At 41.9% G+C, this 15,295-nt stretch overlaps 1 protein-coding gene across 1 annotated transcript in view; it reads right to left on the bottom strand.

The window, feature by feature from the left end:
• The window catches only part of LOC117702787 (uncharacterized), a 40,535-nt gene that overhangs the window by 11,901 nt on the left and 13,339 nt on the right, over window positions 1–15,295 (bottom strand). The window contains exon 5 of the mRNA XM_076928206.1: window positions 11,056–11,228. Within this exon, the coding sequence (XP_076784321.1) occupies window positions 11,056–11,228 (173 nt within the window). The remainder of the gene's footprint in view (window positions 1–11,055; window positions 11,229–15,295) is intronic.

Here is a 15,295-nt window from a genome sequence, read left to right as displayed (position 1 = left end):
AAATTTCCAGCCAGACTGAGCTACAAAGGTGTTGGGAGCCCACCCCTAGCAGAGCGCAGTAAGAAAGGCTCTATTCTCTTTTGCAGCTTCTTCTTCTTCTTGGCCATGTATATATGTAGGTTGATCCTTGTCCACCCTAAATAAAGACTTGTTTTTCTAGGCTGATATTTTTGCAAGCAGCCCACAACCACTGAGCACACTCTGAGAATCATGTTGTTTTCCTCAGACATAGCCTGGACTTGTTGTTTAGTGTCCCCAGCTACTAGGTACTTGTGGTTAAGTGTCTCCAGCTGCACTCCCCTGCTTGTGCTTATATACCCATAATTGTGTTTCAATAAAAGAGACTTGATCAGAAACCTGGCTTGTCTTCATTCTTTGCATCTATTGCCCCTGAATCCCCACTTTCTCCCTTGTAGAACCCATTGATTGACCCTCATGGCAGGTCACCAGGCAGGCAATATGGGGCAGTGAGAACAAGAGGCTCCTTGAGGGACATTATTGAAAGAAGGGTCTTTGACAGGAAATTCAAAAATGTAACAAAGGTGGTCTCTGCTGGAACCTGCTGCACTGACACTGGTAAGTCATAGTATGAAAATGGGGCAAGAAATAAGTCAGCATGACCTATATGTGGAACAGATGAGAAATGCTTTAAAGACGAAAGGAGTAAGGGTGAAATTCAGCATTTGTTGTCATTTTTTTATTTCATTAAAGACTTATGTCTGTGGATTCCTCAGGTAAGAACTAAAATAAGGTAAAAATAAAAGATGAATTAATATGGCAAAAGAAATTCTAAGACTGCATGAAATGATCTGTATTGACCACATTTAATGAGGTTTACAGTGAGAATTAGAAGTAAAATGTAGAGCAAATAGACGTCGAAAAGTGTGTGAGAAAATGTAAGGATTAAGACTAAGTGATAATTATTAAAGAAACAAGTGCAGTTAAGAAACCTAACAGCAAACCCCTGAAAGTTTGGAGTGGTGGGTAACTCACTGCACCCCCAACATTAAAATCAGAGGACAATTTGTAGGTGGTTTGCTCTTTCCTTCCACCATGTAGGTATAAGGGAAAAAACTCTAGAGAGTTGGCAAAAACAACTTTACTTGTTGAGCCAACAAACCACCTGATCACCTCAGTCACAGAACTGAAGAAGCTCTGAACCTATACTGAAGTTCATGTGTATATCTGTCCATCACTCATAAAGAGGTGATTCTTTTTACTCTCGGTTTTGACAATACCAGTCTTGATATGCACAGGATTACTTCCTCCTCAGTCTTAGAAGTCACATGATTTAGGGGAGATTCACCAGAATCAGTTACTCATCTGAAGAAACATTTTCTAATATACTGTGGGATCTACTATGGTAAAAGTGCAACATCTATTTGTAGGGGACAGTTCTGATGTTAAGGTCCTGTTCTCAATTGTTTGTTGACCTGTCAGTAAAAAATGTCATGGGCTAATTGCAGAGCAGAAGGTACAGGTCATTGGAAGAAATGCAGACCAAAAGAAGGGGCATGAGAATTGGAGAAAGTAGAACAACGCAACAGTGTGAGGTATCAAAAAAAATGGCCACAGAGTCTGCTCCTATAGGCAGGTGGACAGGGGCATTTAGCAGGGAACAGATGTGACTGAAAGGCTAAAATGTAAGGGAGGTGGAAGAGGTAGAAATAAATTGACAAAGACACCCTTTTCCAATCTGAAGATAGTAAAACCCCTGGAGACAAGTAGAAAATGAACAACATTGTGTGTGTGTGTGTGTGTGTGTGTGTGTGTGTGTGTGTGTTTCTGTCTGTCTGTCTGTCTGTGTTTTAGACTCAGATTTAAGGGAAGCTGGGAGGGTCCTGGTATCAGAGTCACTTCCCAGAGTAAAGGCAGAAGGTAGAGCAAAGATACAGGCAACATCTACCATCCCTCTCACTTGCTAGCCTTTAATGGAAATATTCACCTCACAGTCCTGTGTCCTCTGCTGCAGGCTCCGTCCCTCTGGGTTTGTCGGAAGCTTAATCTAAACTGTTTTGATGGCACTTCAACATGATTTAGTTACCACTTCTACCACTCAGAGTGTTCTCAATTCTGCATTTCATTTGATAAAGCCTAATCTGCACTGTCATGCAGGATGAGACATGAGAGATCTGCTCCAACCCTGACAATAAGAGATCCTGAGGCATGATAAAAAAAACCCACTCTAATACCCTACCTGGAGGCCTCAGAGTTTAAACATTGAACGTGCCTGCCCCAAGTATGTGAACCTATAAGTCTCAAGAATCTTCTCTCTTTGGTTGGGTGTGATCCAGTGCAGCTGATACAGCACACAAATAAGGAGAAAAGTCCAGGCAGGGGCTGGATAGATGGCTGCTTCATTTGATAATTTTTTTTTCAGAGGACCTTAAGAGTGATGATTAACAATCCTCTGTCACTTCAGTTCCAGGTGGAATCCACTGGCCTCTTCTGGCCTTGAGAGAATTGCATGCATGTAGTGTACAGACACACAGCAGGTAAAACACCCATACATATAAAAGAAATAATGCAAAAACAGAAACAACACCCTAACCAAATTAAAAAAAAAAAAAAAAAAAAAAAAAAAAAAAAAAAAAAAAAACATCAAATACATTGTCCAGGCCAAGAGAACAAAATCATCATCAGTAGAACAACACCACCACCAAAACAAAACAAAACAAACAAACGAACAAAAACACAACATCTCCCAATAGGTCTTGGAATTCATGATCTCTGCTGTGCAGTTATAAGTGATGCTACCTTTCAAGGAAACAAGAGGCATACATCTCTGTGGTTACTGATTTCTTTGATACTCCCTTAGTAAATAATTTTCTTTCTTGGGATGTATTAGAGAAACACTCCTATGTTTCTCCTCTGTTTTTTCATCATGAGCATCTAAGGAGTAGTACATTTTAACATAGCTGAATTTATGACCACAAAGATACAGCATGGATGTGTTTTTCAGCAGGAATTTGGGATCCACAAAGTGTGTCACACTATCCACATCATAAACACAATTCTTTGTGTAGCTCTGACTGGTTGGGAACCAGTAACGAAGCGTAAGCCACATTACACTTGAAGAGGTCCATTCCTACCTGATACTTCTACTGTTACAAGACTGTGAAACACACATGAAGACTGATGGTTTTTATGAGATAAAAATTAGAGATTGCCTTTTTATTCATAAAAATACATTAATTTTTTTCAATACCAGCTTAAAGTGGAGGAGTCAAAGTATACTGTACACAGCCTTAGCAAAACAGCAAATTACAGTAACAAAAAATAATAACAAAACTTCAAATGAAAAGAAAGAAAACCATGTACTCAAGGCAATCAAAACTCTAACCAAAATCAAAACACAATAATTAAGCTAAACAGCATTCCCTTGCTGTAGAATTTGCTGCACTAACCTATAGCCTGTTGCTGGCCTTGGAAATATAGTGAAAGGCAGTCAGCAATGGTAACAATCTCTTCAAGATGAATGTAGGTATGTCCCATTGGGGTGGGGGTTTGCTGTTGGGCAATTTCTTCCAGTGCAAAGCATGAGTCATGTTACAGACAATACCTCAAAGTCTTTAACATTTGCTTGACTGATCTCTCTGAAATTATTGTTGATGATCCATGAGGACAAGTGAAAATTTACATTCTTGGGTTCCTCCTGGATGACCAACAGATCTTGATGTCCCTCAGCACTTCTGAAGCCTTCCATACATGCACTCTTGCTGGACCAGAGGCTAGACAAAATAAAGGCCTTCTGACATATAGGAACCCAATGAAAGGAAGAAAATGCAGCCCAAGTTTGCCATGGATATAGGGATGAGATGCAATGGTGGTTCATTGCTTTGCACACTCAGTGCTCCTGGTGAAGAGTTGTGTCTGAGGGAGATCTTGACCTGTACTGGGCCCTATTTGAGCTTCTGGTGGAACATTTTGGACCTAGAGGAGGAAGAGACAAAGGCCTTGTGAGAGCCTGCCATGTCAGTTTTCCAGCAAACACCAGGCTTATTCAGCAGGACAATCCATTATGATCTTTGAGCTAAGGTCATTCCCTGTATTCCCAAAGAAGAAGGGCCAGAGAGCACCTGGAACTGGAATTTTTTCTCAGATTTAATAAATGGCTTGAAAGTGAACTGTGAACTACACACTGTGCTAAATAAAAGGCCACATGTCTCCAATAATCCATATATAATGTATTGAAAAATAACTGTGTAGCAATGTCTGAATGAGGCACTATACAGAGGCCTTCAAGGGAGCCTAACCACCATTTAATTGAAGGCTGTTATTATAGCTGGAGTGCAGGAATCTGCTTGGGTTCCACTTGTGCAAATCTCCATCTGTGAATCCCCAGAGAAACCATCTCTCAGGAAATCCATGCTCACTGAAGAGATACTATAATCAGCAAGAGTGTGCGGCTTGCAAATCTTCCCAAGGGAAAGCATTGAACTTTAAAAGGGATATTAATAAAAAAAGAAAGGACACCACTATGCTTATAGCTACTCTAGTATTATTTGTGGAGAGCCTGTGAACTCCTACTTCTTGTTCTGTGGCTTGTCCTGCAGGGCAGTAAACAGTGTCTGGGAGATAACCTGAAAGAGAGAATTGACAAAAACAGCCAAATGCAAAGGATGATTTGCCTAAAGTCTGATCAAATCCTAATTTTTACTTTTTCACACAGGTGTTATAAATACATAAAGGTAGAATGTGGGAAAGGGGAAGGCGCAGGACTGTAGTTTTTCAGGGGAAATACAGGGTATCACCTGGGCAAAGGTTCAGGGAACAGGCCACTATGATTGTCGATGATTCACTTGTCCTTATCTAAGTTGGTACTATCTACCAAGGCTACCTATCCACAAGGTCTATGACTATCCAGGCTGATAAATTTCCACGAAGACTACTTGTTTACAAGATCTTATAGCCATCTGCTCATTGTTTTTTCACAGAAACCAGGACTTTGTGTTAGCAGGCTGACTTAGACCTATGGCTGATTTTAGGCCTTCAGTGTATAAGCAAGGCTGCCCCTGACATCTCCTCCCTTCTCCAAGTATAGAAAGACCATGGCAATTCTAATCTTGCAAAGACAGGAATAGAAGCCTGACCTCCAGTAATTAAAGGGGACCCTGTAATGGCTCTGATCCTCTTGTCATTGTCCAGTGAGGCATGAGGGCCAGACCTATCCAGATGTCTTTTTCCTGGAGATGAGATGCTTTTAACATTAACCCCTATGCAATCAGGCTTGTCCCTCAGGAAACACAGAAAGATATTTTTAATTTTTACTTATATTCCCTTGCAGTGCTTAGCCTCAGAGCCTAAGCAAGAATTTAGATAGCCAGTCAGAGGGAGTTCTGGGAGGCTCCTCTCTGCTTGGTCTATGGGTGGGAGTCCCCTCTTTTAGGTTGAGTAGTGAATACCCTGGATAGTGCAACAACCTGGTCCTGTGTCTCATGGTCTTCCATAGCTAACTTATGATAATGTATCTGAATAGATTTTGCTATCAAATTATCTACCTTTTGTTTCACAAAGTTAGTCAGCCTATGTAAGGCCCAGAAACCAAAAGGAACAAGTAAAAATATCCCAACTAATGGTCTTAAAATGAAAGGAAGTAGGGTTAACAATCATGAAGGGGTTGAAAACCAATTCTTGTACCAGCTCTCATCTTTGTCCCTCATGTTCTTTTTAACCATCCCTGTCTTCATCTATGTAAAAGCAACGTTCGTCTTTAAGGGCTGTACACAGTCTAGACCACTTCACAGTCTTTTCTATTGTAAAAGAGTAAATCAAGTCCAATAATGTCCTTTGCATTTTTGGAGGATCAATTCAGAGAGCAAAACGAGGGATTTCTACAGATTAATGACGTCAATCTCTAGTCTTTATTCTGAAAGACTCTAATTACAAAACAGTAAAATGGAAGCCTTGCTTTCTATCCTGTGAGAGGGCTGGACCGGAGCCTCTCTGAGTGAGGCACCATAGAGCAGGCAGTAGGACCTGGGTCCTACATAATTCCAAAAGTGACATCCTTAGACACCTCTCCATACCATAGTGCTGGAAGGGGTGGTGGTCACAGGACCAGGAGCTCCTCTGCCTACAGTGATAGGGTAGCATTGATGGCCTGGGAGGTAGAGCAGAGGGAGAGGCCCATGAAGAAGCAGCCAGGAAGGTCACTTCCAGCCTGGGCGCCTGTCCCCCTGACCTGAGTGTTTGAGATGCAGCTGCTCCACTTGCTGCCACTATATGGTAGGCAGGTGAGAGGAAGAGTGCTGTGTGAAAGTCCCTGAGCCATGGAGGGACCCGGACCTGGAGATTCTGGATGAAGCTTGCTCTCTGAGGCCACTGGATTCTTAAGACCAGCAGATGGCCAGTTATAAGAACCCAGGTGAGATGGCCTCAGTGGTCAGTCAACCAAACCCATTGCTTTCCCACCAGACTAGGGAACCATCCTATGTGATTCTGGGGTTTCTGGACTCTTGCCGTTTTCCCTCTAAGAGCCTCATACTCCCTTTTGAGAATGAGAGGCTGGTGCTCAGGTTCCTAAGGGTCGTTTAAATAGGACACCAAATCCTTGGAGACAACGTTGGTCTCATGTGTGCAGCTAGCTGTTGTTGAGCACCTTTTTATACCCCATATCTCACTCTGGTTCCAAGAGTACCATGTCTGCTTCATGGTTGTTCCGCACATGGGTGGGCCTCTAAACCCAGGGTTAGGAAGTTGTAATGAATGAGGGAAGGACTAGGAAGGGGAATCTGAGGTCACATGGCAAGATTTGGGAAGGGTGGGCTGGGCTAAATATTAAATTATTTACTTTTAAGTGTTGGCAACATGGGTTCTGTTTGTTTAATAAAGGTTTATTGGGTTGGAAAGCTCATCTGTGGGTTACATGGAGACTAGGTTTGCAGGATAAGACCCATCCTGGGCCACCAACACATTCCTCCCTCTCCCTAGGGATTTCAGCCTAATGACAAGAAAGCTCATGAGAAAGTACAGTGGGCCAAGTTGTGTGTCTGACACCTGGAATAGACAGCATTGCCTTCATCCATGTTAATAAACTGTTTTTTACAACAACAAAACCCAAAACAATAAAATATGTAAAAGTCTGGAGACAGCCACCATGTTCTTCCTCTCTATGAGTTACTTACCTTTGTAGCAGTGACTTGAGACCAGAAAATACCAGGAGCTCTGCTGGGAGGTAACAGAAGATTCAAAGATGCTGGTCAGACAGCTTAACCAAAACAGGAAGTTTCAGATTCAGTGAGAGACCTGGGCTAAAGAAACTGTGTCACAGAAGGACTGCAAAACCACATGTAGTTAATTGGCCTCTCAGCACACCCACCAATATACATATTGGCACAGACATGCATATGCCCCTTCCAAAGACACACCAGAAATCATAAGTGAGCAGGAAACAATAAGAAGACCTCAAGATTGGAGAAACCATTGAATGTAGAATAGCTGATGTTTCAAGTGAGACCCAGGAGTCTGCTATCCATCCCTTGGGGACTAAAAATGCTTAGTGAGCAACTTCTTCTGCACACAAGGTTGAGAGAGTTGGAGAAATTTTTCTCTTGAAGCCTCACATCTCTCCCACTAACCCTGAGCCAGAGAGAAGCCTTTCTTCACACATCCCTGTTCATCCAGTCAGCTCCTGGATAGAAGCTCCAGGAAAGAACCCTAGCAACACTGACATGAAACAGGACTGACAAGCTGCTTCTCAGGCTCTGTCAATGTGAACCAAGTTCTAGGCTGGGTTAAAAGACCATTTTGCAATGCAGGGGAAAAGGGAGAGAAAATGTACAAAACACACAACCCCCAAAAGACAATGAGAACCACTCATTTTGCAATTTCACTGGTCTCCAAGAATTACAAATGCTTCCTACCTGTGACCTCACATGACCCCTACGAAGCAAATGAGCTGCAGTCCCTGACTACATCACTCAAAGCTCTGTGCTCCAGTCAAGGACGCACACAAAAGGAACCCCTGTAACATAATGGCATGTGGGTATGTAATGTGTGTTCAGCCTGTCTATCTTAATGAACTGCCAATCATAATTGCTACCTGCTACTTTTTCACATGTGCATTAAACAGCCGGGGTTCCCATGTTCCTTTGAGAAGAGCCTCAACTGCATGGGGTGAATGTAAGTATAAGATGATAACCCGGAGTTAACTTCTCTGCTTCTTTCACTAGAATACTGGTAGCCACCACAGCTCTTAGACAAGTGGATAAGCCAGATAGTACATGGTCCAATAGCTTGGACAGGTGTAGTACACTATGATTCCATGGCCTAAAATGTGTGGTTCCACACCCTTTGCAGTAGCTTTTGTTTCATGGGCCTGTAGATGAAAACGTTTGGAGGTTTCTGGAAGTGCTAGTGTTGGAACCAAAATCACCTGTCTTCAAAGCCTCAAAGATGATTTGTGCAGACTCATTCCAGATTAGAGAACCAACGGCCTCATTTGTGCTGGGAAGTTTTTGTTAGGAGGTCATTTATGATTCCTTCTATTTCTATAGGGGTTATTGGACTGTTTAGATAGTTTACCTTATCTTGATTTAATTGGGTATGTGGTATCTGTCTATAAAACCATCCATTTCATCTAGATTTTCCAGATGTGTTGAGTATAAGCTTTTCTAGTAAGACATAATGAAGTTTTAATTTTTTGTTTTTGTTGTTATGTCTCCATTTTCATTTCAGATTTTGTTAGCTTGGGTACTGTCTCAGTGCCCTTTACTTAGTGTGGCTAAGAGTTAATCTATCCTGTTGATTTTCTCCAAGAACCAGCTCTTGCTCTTGTTGACACTTTGTATCTAGCTCTTTGTTTCTATGTGGTTGATTTCAGCTCTGAGTTTGAGTATTTCATGCTATCTACTCCTCTTAGATAGGTTTGCCTCTTTTTGTACTAGAGACCTCAGGTGTGCTGTTAAGTTGCTGGGAGAAGATGACTCCAGATAGATTATGAAAGCACACAGTGCTGTGAATTCCCCCTTAACACTGCTTTTCTTGTGTCCCAAAATTTTGGGTATGCTGCGTCTTTGTTTTCGTTGAATTATAGAAAGATTTCCTTTATTTCTTCACAGTGATGCTGGTTATAGCAATCCTTCAGAAAGCAATGTGGAATTCATCATGCAGGGGGAGCAATTGAATTTAGGCTGTCCAATGCAAATGTGCCAAGTGAGACCACCACCCTCTCAGTCATCCTTTCTGGTGACTTAGGAAGGATTAGGAAGCACATTTCTTGTTCAGATTTGGTTGATATGATTGGAGTAATTGTTTTTGTCTTGTAGCGTCAAATCTCTCACAGCAACCCTCAGCTTGTGAAAACCCTTTCCCATATCCCGGTGTGATGGTTTTTGTATGATATTCCTAGGGAGTTGCACTATTACAAGGTGTGGCCCTGATGGAGTAAGTGTGTCACTGTGGTTGTGGGCTTTAAGACCCTCCTCTTAGCTACCTGAAAGTCAATATTCGAATTGCAGCCTTCAGAAGCAGATGTAGAACTGTCAGCTACTCCCACATCATGCCTCCCTTGATGCTTCCATGTCCCAGCCTTGATGATAAAATACTAAGACTCTAACCTTTAAGCTAGCCCCCAATTAAATGTCCTTGAAAGAATTACCTTGGTCAGGGTTTCAGCTCACAGCACTAAACTCCAATTCATGCAGCCAGCTTCAGAATTCAAGAGCCAGGAATGAACTCACCAGCAGCACTCACAAAAAACATGACTGACAAGCTGCTATTCAGGCTCTGTCATTGTGTCCCTAGACCTACATTGTGTAGAAGTGACTGACCATCTTGGGATACAAGGAAAAGGAAAAAGAACCAAAGACCTCCAAAGACAATAATTAGAACTATTCATTTGGCATTTTCCCTTGTCTCTCAACCTTGAAAATTGCTTCCTGCCTGAGATTCCTATAAAGCAAGTGAGCAATGGCCCTTTATTTCCTCCTTGTAAGATCCATGCTACTGTAAAGAGAGTATACCACATGGCATTCCTGTAACTTAGTGGCATGTAGGTGCTTGAAGTGTGATCAATCTATCTCCCTCATGAACTGCAGATTCATGCAGAGCAGGAGCATTTGCTTACCAAACCTCATGAAAGAGGCTACTTGCATAGAATGTAAATGATTAAATAAGTGAAGAATTAAATGAGACATAGGTGAGTAGCAGTATAAGTCTGTGGACAGATACATGGGTTTGTCCATGTTTCTGGTTAGACATGAGGGCAGTTGGACCCTGATGCCACATCCTACCTGCTGCTGATTGGCAGAAGATCATAGATTTTCTTGTTGGCCTCCGCACAGAGCTACATTGTTTCCTCACAGCGCACTTTCAGTTCAGACTGCTCCCCCAGTAGCTTTCTGTTCTTGTTCCACTACATCTTTACTTTGTGCTTCACCTGAGTACACTCACTCAGCAGACGGCAGTGCCTGCTGGTGAACAAACAACCCAAAACCATGATTTCCTGCCAACTTCAATTTGCCCAACACTCCTCCAAGTACCATCCTCCCTGCAAGGACCCTGATCCACAGACAGCTGCAGACTAGGGGCCACAGTTTACTTGTCGACACCAAATAGAAGCCTGTCAAATCCAGAGACCAGCCACATTCCACAAGGCTCAAAGTACTTCAAGGAAGAGACCATCGTCCACATGGGTGCTTATATGTCTGTGGTATTAGAAAACCATCAGCAGTTAGAGGACAAATCCCCTCTGAGAGTGGATAGGAGTTTCAAATATATGCAAACTTTCCATGTGTCTAATGGAAACCAGAACTATACATTTCCTGTCTGAGCTCTAGAGGCTGAGGTTTGATTAATATTCCCATCATGGTGCAAATTTTTTCTATCTACAGAATCCTGAGTTGGGAAGAATAATGATTGGATTGTCTGAGACACTGTTCAAACCTAGGACAACTGAGTTCAAAGGGTACAAACCCAAGACCCTTGCCTAGAGGCAGGCCTCCTGTTAAAGGCAGACAGTATAGAATCAGAGCCCTGACATTTGTTGAAAGTCTTAGAAGGGCAGAACATCCCCTGCCTAGTGGTGTGGTCTCAACTGTGTCAGTGACTCACCTGTAGGAATTGTTCTCTTCAATCAGCTTCTTGCAATTCTCCATGGCATCACACATCCTGCTGGTACTTTTCTGCATGTTCATCGTTGTCTTCTCATGTTGTAAATGAAGCATCCTGAATTTAATATTCAGCCCGTCATAGGGTTTGGACCAAGGTGAAAATATCTCCATGAACTAAGGATTCAAGAATTACATGAATTCAGGCTGTATCCTGGACTACCCCAGCCTGGTATATGCCATACCCTTGCTACTTTGAACTGGGTTCTCTTGCTCCATATTAAACTTATAATGCTGGGCAAGGAACAGCAGAGAATAGATGGGGAACAGATGGAGGTAGCTGACATTCAAGTGATCTCACATTGGACCTCACAGAACAGAATAGTTCTTTAAGAAGTTTTCATGAGTCTGTGCCACAAGTTTCTGTAATAACATCAATGATGTCTTCTCTTCTGTTATTTTAAATTTGATCATTTATTTACATTTCACATGCTATCCTTTTTCCTGGATTTCCCTCTGAACGCCCCCTATACCATTTTCCCATACCCTGCTTTTAAGTGTGTGTCCCCTCCACCCACCCACCCACTCATTTCTACTTACCATACTGTTATTCCCCTCCAATGGGGCATTGAGCTTTCACAGGACCAAGGACCTGTGCTCCCATTGGTGTTCTACAAGGCCATCCTCTGCTACATATGCAGCTGGAGTCATGGCTCCCTCCATGTGTACACAGGTTTGTGGTTTAGTGTCTGGGAGCTATGGCTTCTGGTTGGTTTATATTTTTGCCTCTGCAATGGGGCTGCAATACCCTTCAGTTGCCTGGGTACTTTCCCTAACACCTCCATTTGTGACCCCATTCTCAGTGCAATGGTTGGCTGCAAGTATCCTCCTCTGTATTTGTCAGGCTCTGGCAGATCCTCTCAGGAGACAGCTATATCAGACTCCTGTTAGAAAGTGTTCTTGGCATCAACAATAGTGTCTGGGTGGGGAACTGTATGTGGGATGAATCCTCAGGTGGGGCAGTTCCTGGATGGCCTTTTCTTCAGTCTCCGCTCCACAATATTTCTCTGTCTCTCCTTCATAAGTATTTTGTTACCCCTTCTAAGAAGGACCAAAATATCCACATTTTGGTTTTCCTTCTTCTTGAGCTTCATCTGGTATTCAAATTATATATTGGGTGTTCTGAGATTTGGGGATAATATCCATTGATCAGTGTGTGAATACCATGTGTGTTCCTTTGTGACTGGGTCACCTTGCTCAGCATGGTATTATCTAGTTCCAAGAATTTCATGAAGTCATTGTTTTTAATAGCTGAGTAGTACTTCATTGTATCAATGTACCACATTTTCATTATCCATTACTCTTTGAAGGGCATCTGGGTTCTTTCCAGATTCTGGATTTTATAAATAAGGCTGCTATGACCACAGTGGAGCCTGTGTCCTTCTTCTGTGTTGGAGCATCTTTTTGCTATATGCCCAGTAGTGGTAAAGATGGATCCTCAGGTACTACTATGTCCAATTTTCCAGAGGAACTGCCACACTGATTTCCAGGGTTGTTGTAGCTGCTTATAAACTCACCAAAAATGGAGGAATGTTCCTCTTTCTCTACATCCTTGCCAGCATCTGCTATTACCTAAGTTTTTGATCTTAGCCATTTTGACTGGTTTGAGGTGGAATCTGCGGGTTGTTTCAATTAGCAATTCCCTGAGGACTAAGGACATTTGACATTCTTTTGTGGTTCTCAGTCATCTGGTATTCCTCAGTTGAGAATTCTTTGTTTAACTCTGTACCCCATTTATTAATATGGTTATTTGGTTCTTGATTCTAGCTTCTTGAGTTCCTTGTATTTATTGGATATTAGCCTTCTTTTCAAATGTTGAGCTAGCAAAGATCTTTTCCCCATCAGTTCGTTGCATTTTTTCCTATTAACAGTGTCCTTTGGCTTACAGAAGTTTTGCAATTTTATGAGGTCTCATTTTTCAATTCTTGATCTTAGTACATTACCAGTGGTGTTCTGTTCAGGACTTGTGTACTATATTGAATAGGTAGGAAGAGAGGGCAGCTTTGTCAACTCTCTGATTTTAGTGGTATTGCTTCAAGGTTCTCTTCATGTAGTTTAATGTTGGCTACTGGTTTGCTGTATAGTGCTTTTAGTCGGTTTAGGTATGGGCCTTGATTCCTGATTTTTCCAAGACTTTTATCATGAAGGAGTTTTGGCTTTGTCACATGCTTTCTCAGCATCTAATGAAATGATCATGTGATTTTTATTCTTTGAGTTTGTTTAAAAAGGATTATATTGATGGATTTCCATATATTGAACCATCCCTGCATCTCTGGTATGAAGCCTACTTGATCTTGATGGATCAAGTTGTTTTGATGTGTTTTTGGAATTTGCTTGCAAGAATTTTATTGAATATGTTTGCATCGATATTCATAAGTGAAATTGGTCTGAAGTTCTCTTGCTTGGTTGGATCTTTGTGAGGTTTAGGTCCATCCCATCCATATTTTCCAGTGTTGTTGATTACAGGATTTTGTAGTACAATTTGATCACTGTTTTCGGACTTCCTAGTCACCTACTGACTGACCTGGGTGCTCTTTTCATATTTTTTACAATGCAATCCATTCAAAGATGCTGGATAATGACTGTGGGTCACATTTCTTTCCTTCTGTTCAAATCAAACTCATCTGTGGCAGGTTTTGTGAGCAGATTATGATGGATCAACTTGAAGTTAGCTAGAGGTTTTGTTAGGAGATGTTCATGAATGATTACAGTTGCATGGTCCAGCTTTGCTGTGCAGAGATTGTAACTTCCATTTAGAATTACATATCTCAAGATCAAAAAGTTTTGAAAGGGGAAATAATGTGTCAGCCAGGGCAGGAGAGCCTGGCTGAATCTAAGAACCTTGTAGACAGCATGGAAAACCCAATAACTCTTCCTGAAGCTGAAAGATTGCTGAAACAAACCAGTCTTCTCTTTTGCCTCTCTGGGTAATGAAGGGATGTATGTGTCTGCATTTGTGTGTGTATGTGTGTGTTTCTGTGTTTGTGTGTGTGTGTGCAAGTGTTTTTTCTTTGTGTGTGTGTTTGTTTGTGCTTGTATTTGTGGTGTGATTTTATGTATTCATGTGAGTGTATGAGTATGGATATGAGCCTCGCAGTGTGTGTGTCTGTATGTTTGTAAATGTATGTGTATATCTGCATGTGCACATATGGCCATGTGTGTAGACCTCTGTACAATATTGTCTGTGTTTATTAGCACACATACATTCATATATATGTGCTTACCTAGGTATGGTTGAACATCTGTACTCATGCTGAGCATATGTGAAGGCGTGGTGTATGGTCACTTGCTCATGGAAGGAACATCTTTAAAAAGATTGCACCCAACATAGATAAGAAAGTGCTATGGTCACTCAGGTTCTTACCACTCTGTATCCATCAAACATTGCATGAAGCCTCCCAACTTTTTGCATGTCCATCTTGGAACAAAGGAGCAAAATGTCTGTAGTTGTAAATATAAAAGTTCTCAGAGTTTATAGAGGCAAAAAACTATTCATCCACAATAAAATCATTTGGTGGAAACCAAAGGAATGGGGTACATGAAGTTTAGTAGGCTGCTGTGGCAAATCAAGGTGCCAGGGAGACAGAAAGGCTGGCTGGGCATTTGTGTCCCTTCTCTGTCCAGGGTGAATGGTAACAGCTCACTGGAAGGTCAGGGGTTTACTGTTTCTCCCCTACAGCCTGTTTTCTTCTCATCATCAATGCTAGCTAGCATTTTCTTTCCACCTTTGCTAACACTGGCTCAGTTATCCTTGGTTGTGGAACTTGGCCTGGATTTTGTTCTTTGAGATATTCTGAAAAGCAGTGTGCTTGCAGCTGCTTCCAACAGAAGCAGAATTCCCACAGCCATGGTGAGGTGTGAGAACAGGTCTGTTTCAGTGCAGTGCAGCCCACTTATGCTCATGATACTCTGCAGCTCTGTTTCTGTAGCACTCAGTAGCTCCTTTTATCCCAAACTTGTTCACACTGTGTTAAAATTGACTTCCTGGAAATTTGGGGGAGATGAGGACCCTTCAGATATTGCTGTTGGCAGTGCATGATAGAGCCCTGCCAGAAGTCATGTACAATTCTTCAGAAAGTTGAACTGCAGTCTCTGGGTTACCCAGTGATTCCAGAATGTGAATTGGCTGTCCACAGAAAAACTAGAGGACATTGGGGTTTTAACATTATTCCTTAGAGCAGCCC

The sequence above is a fragment of the Arvicanthis niloticus genome, chromosome 2 (assembly GCF_011762505.2).
Source record: "Arvicanthis niloticus isolate mArvNil1 chromosome 2, mArvNil1.pat.X, whole genome shotgun sequence".
NCBI lineage: Eukaryota > Metazoa > Chordata > Mammalia > Rodentia > Muridae > Arvicanthis > Arvicanthis niloticus.
The sequence above is the reverse complement of the archived record's forward strand: the minus strand, read 5'-3'. Positions and strand labels throughout refer to the sequence as shown.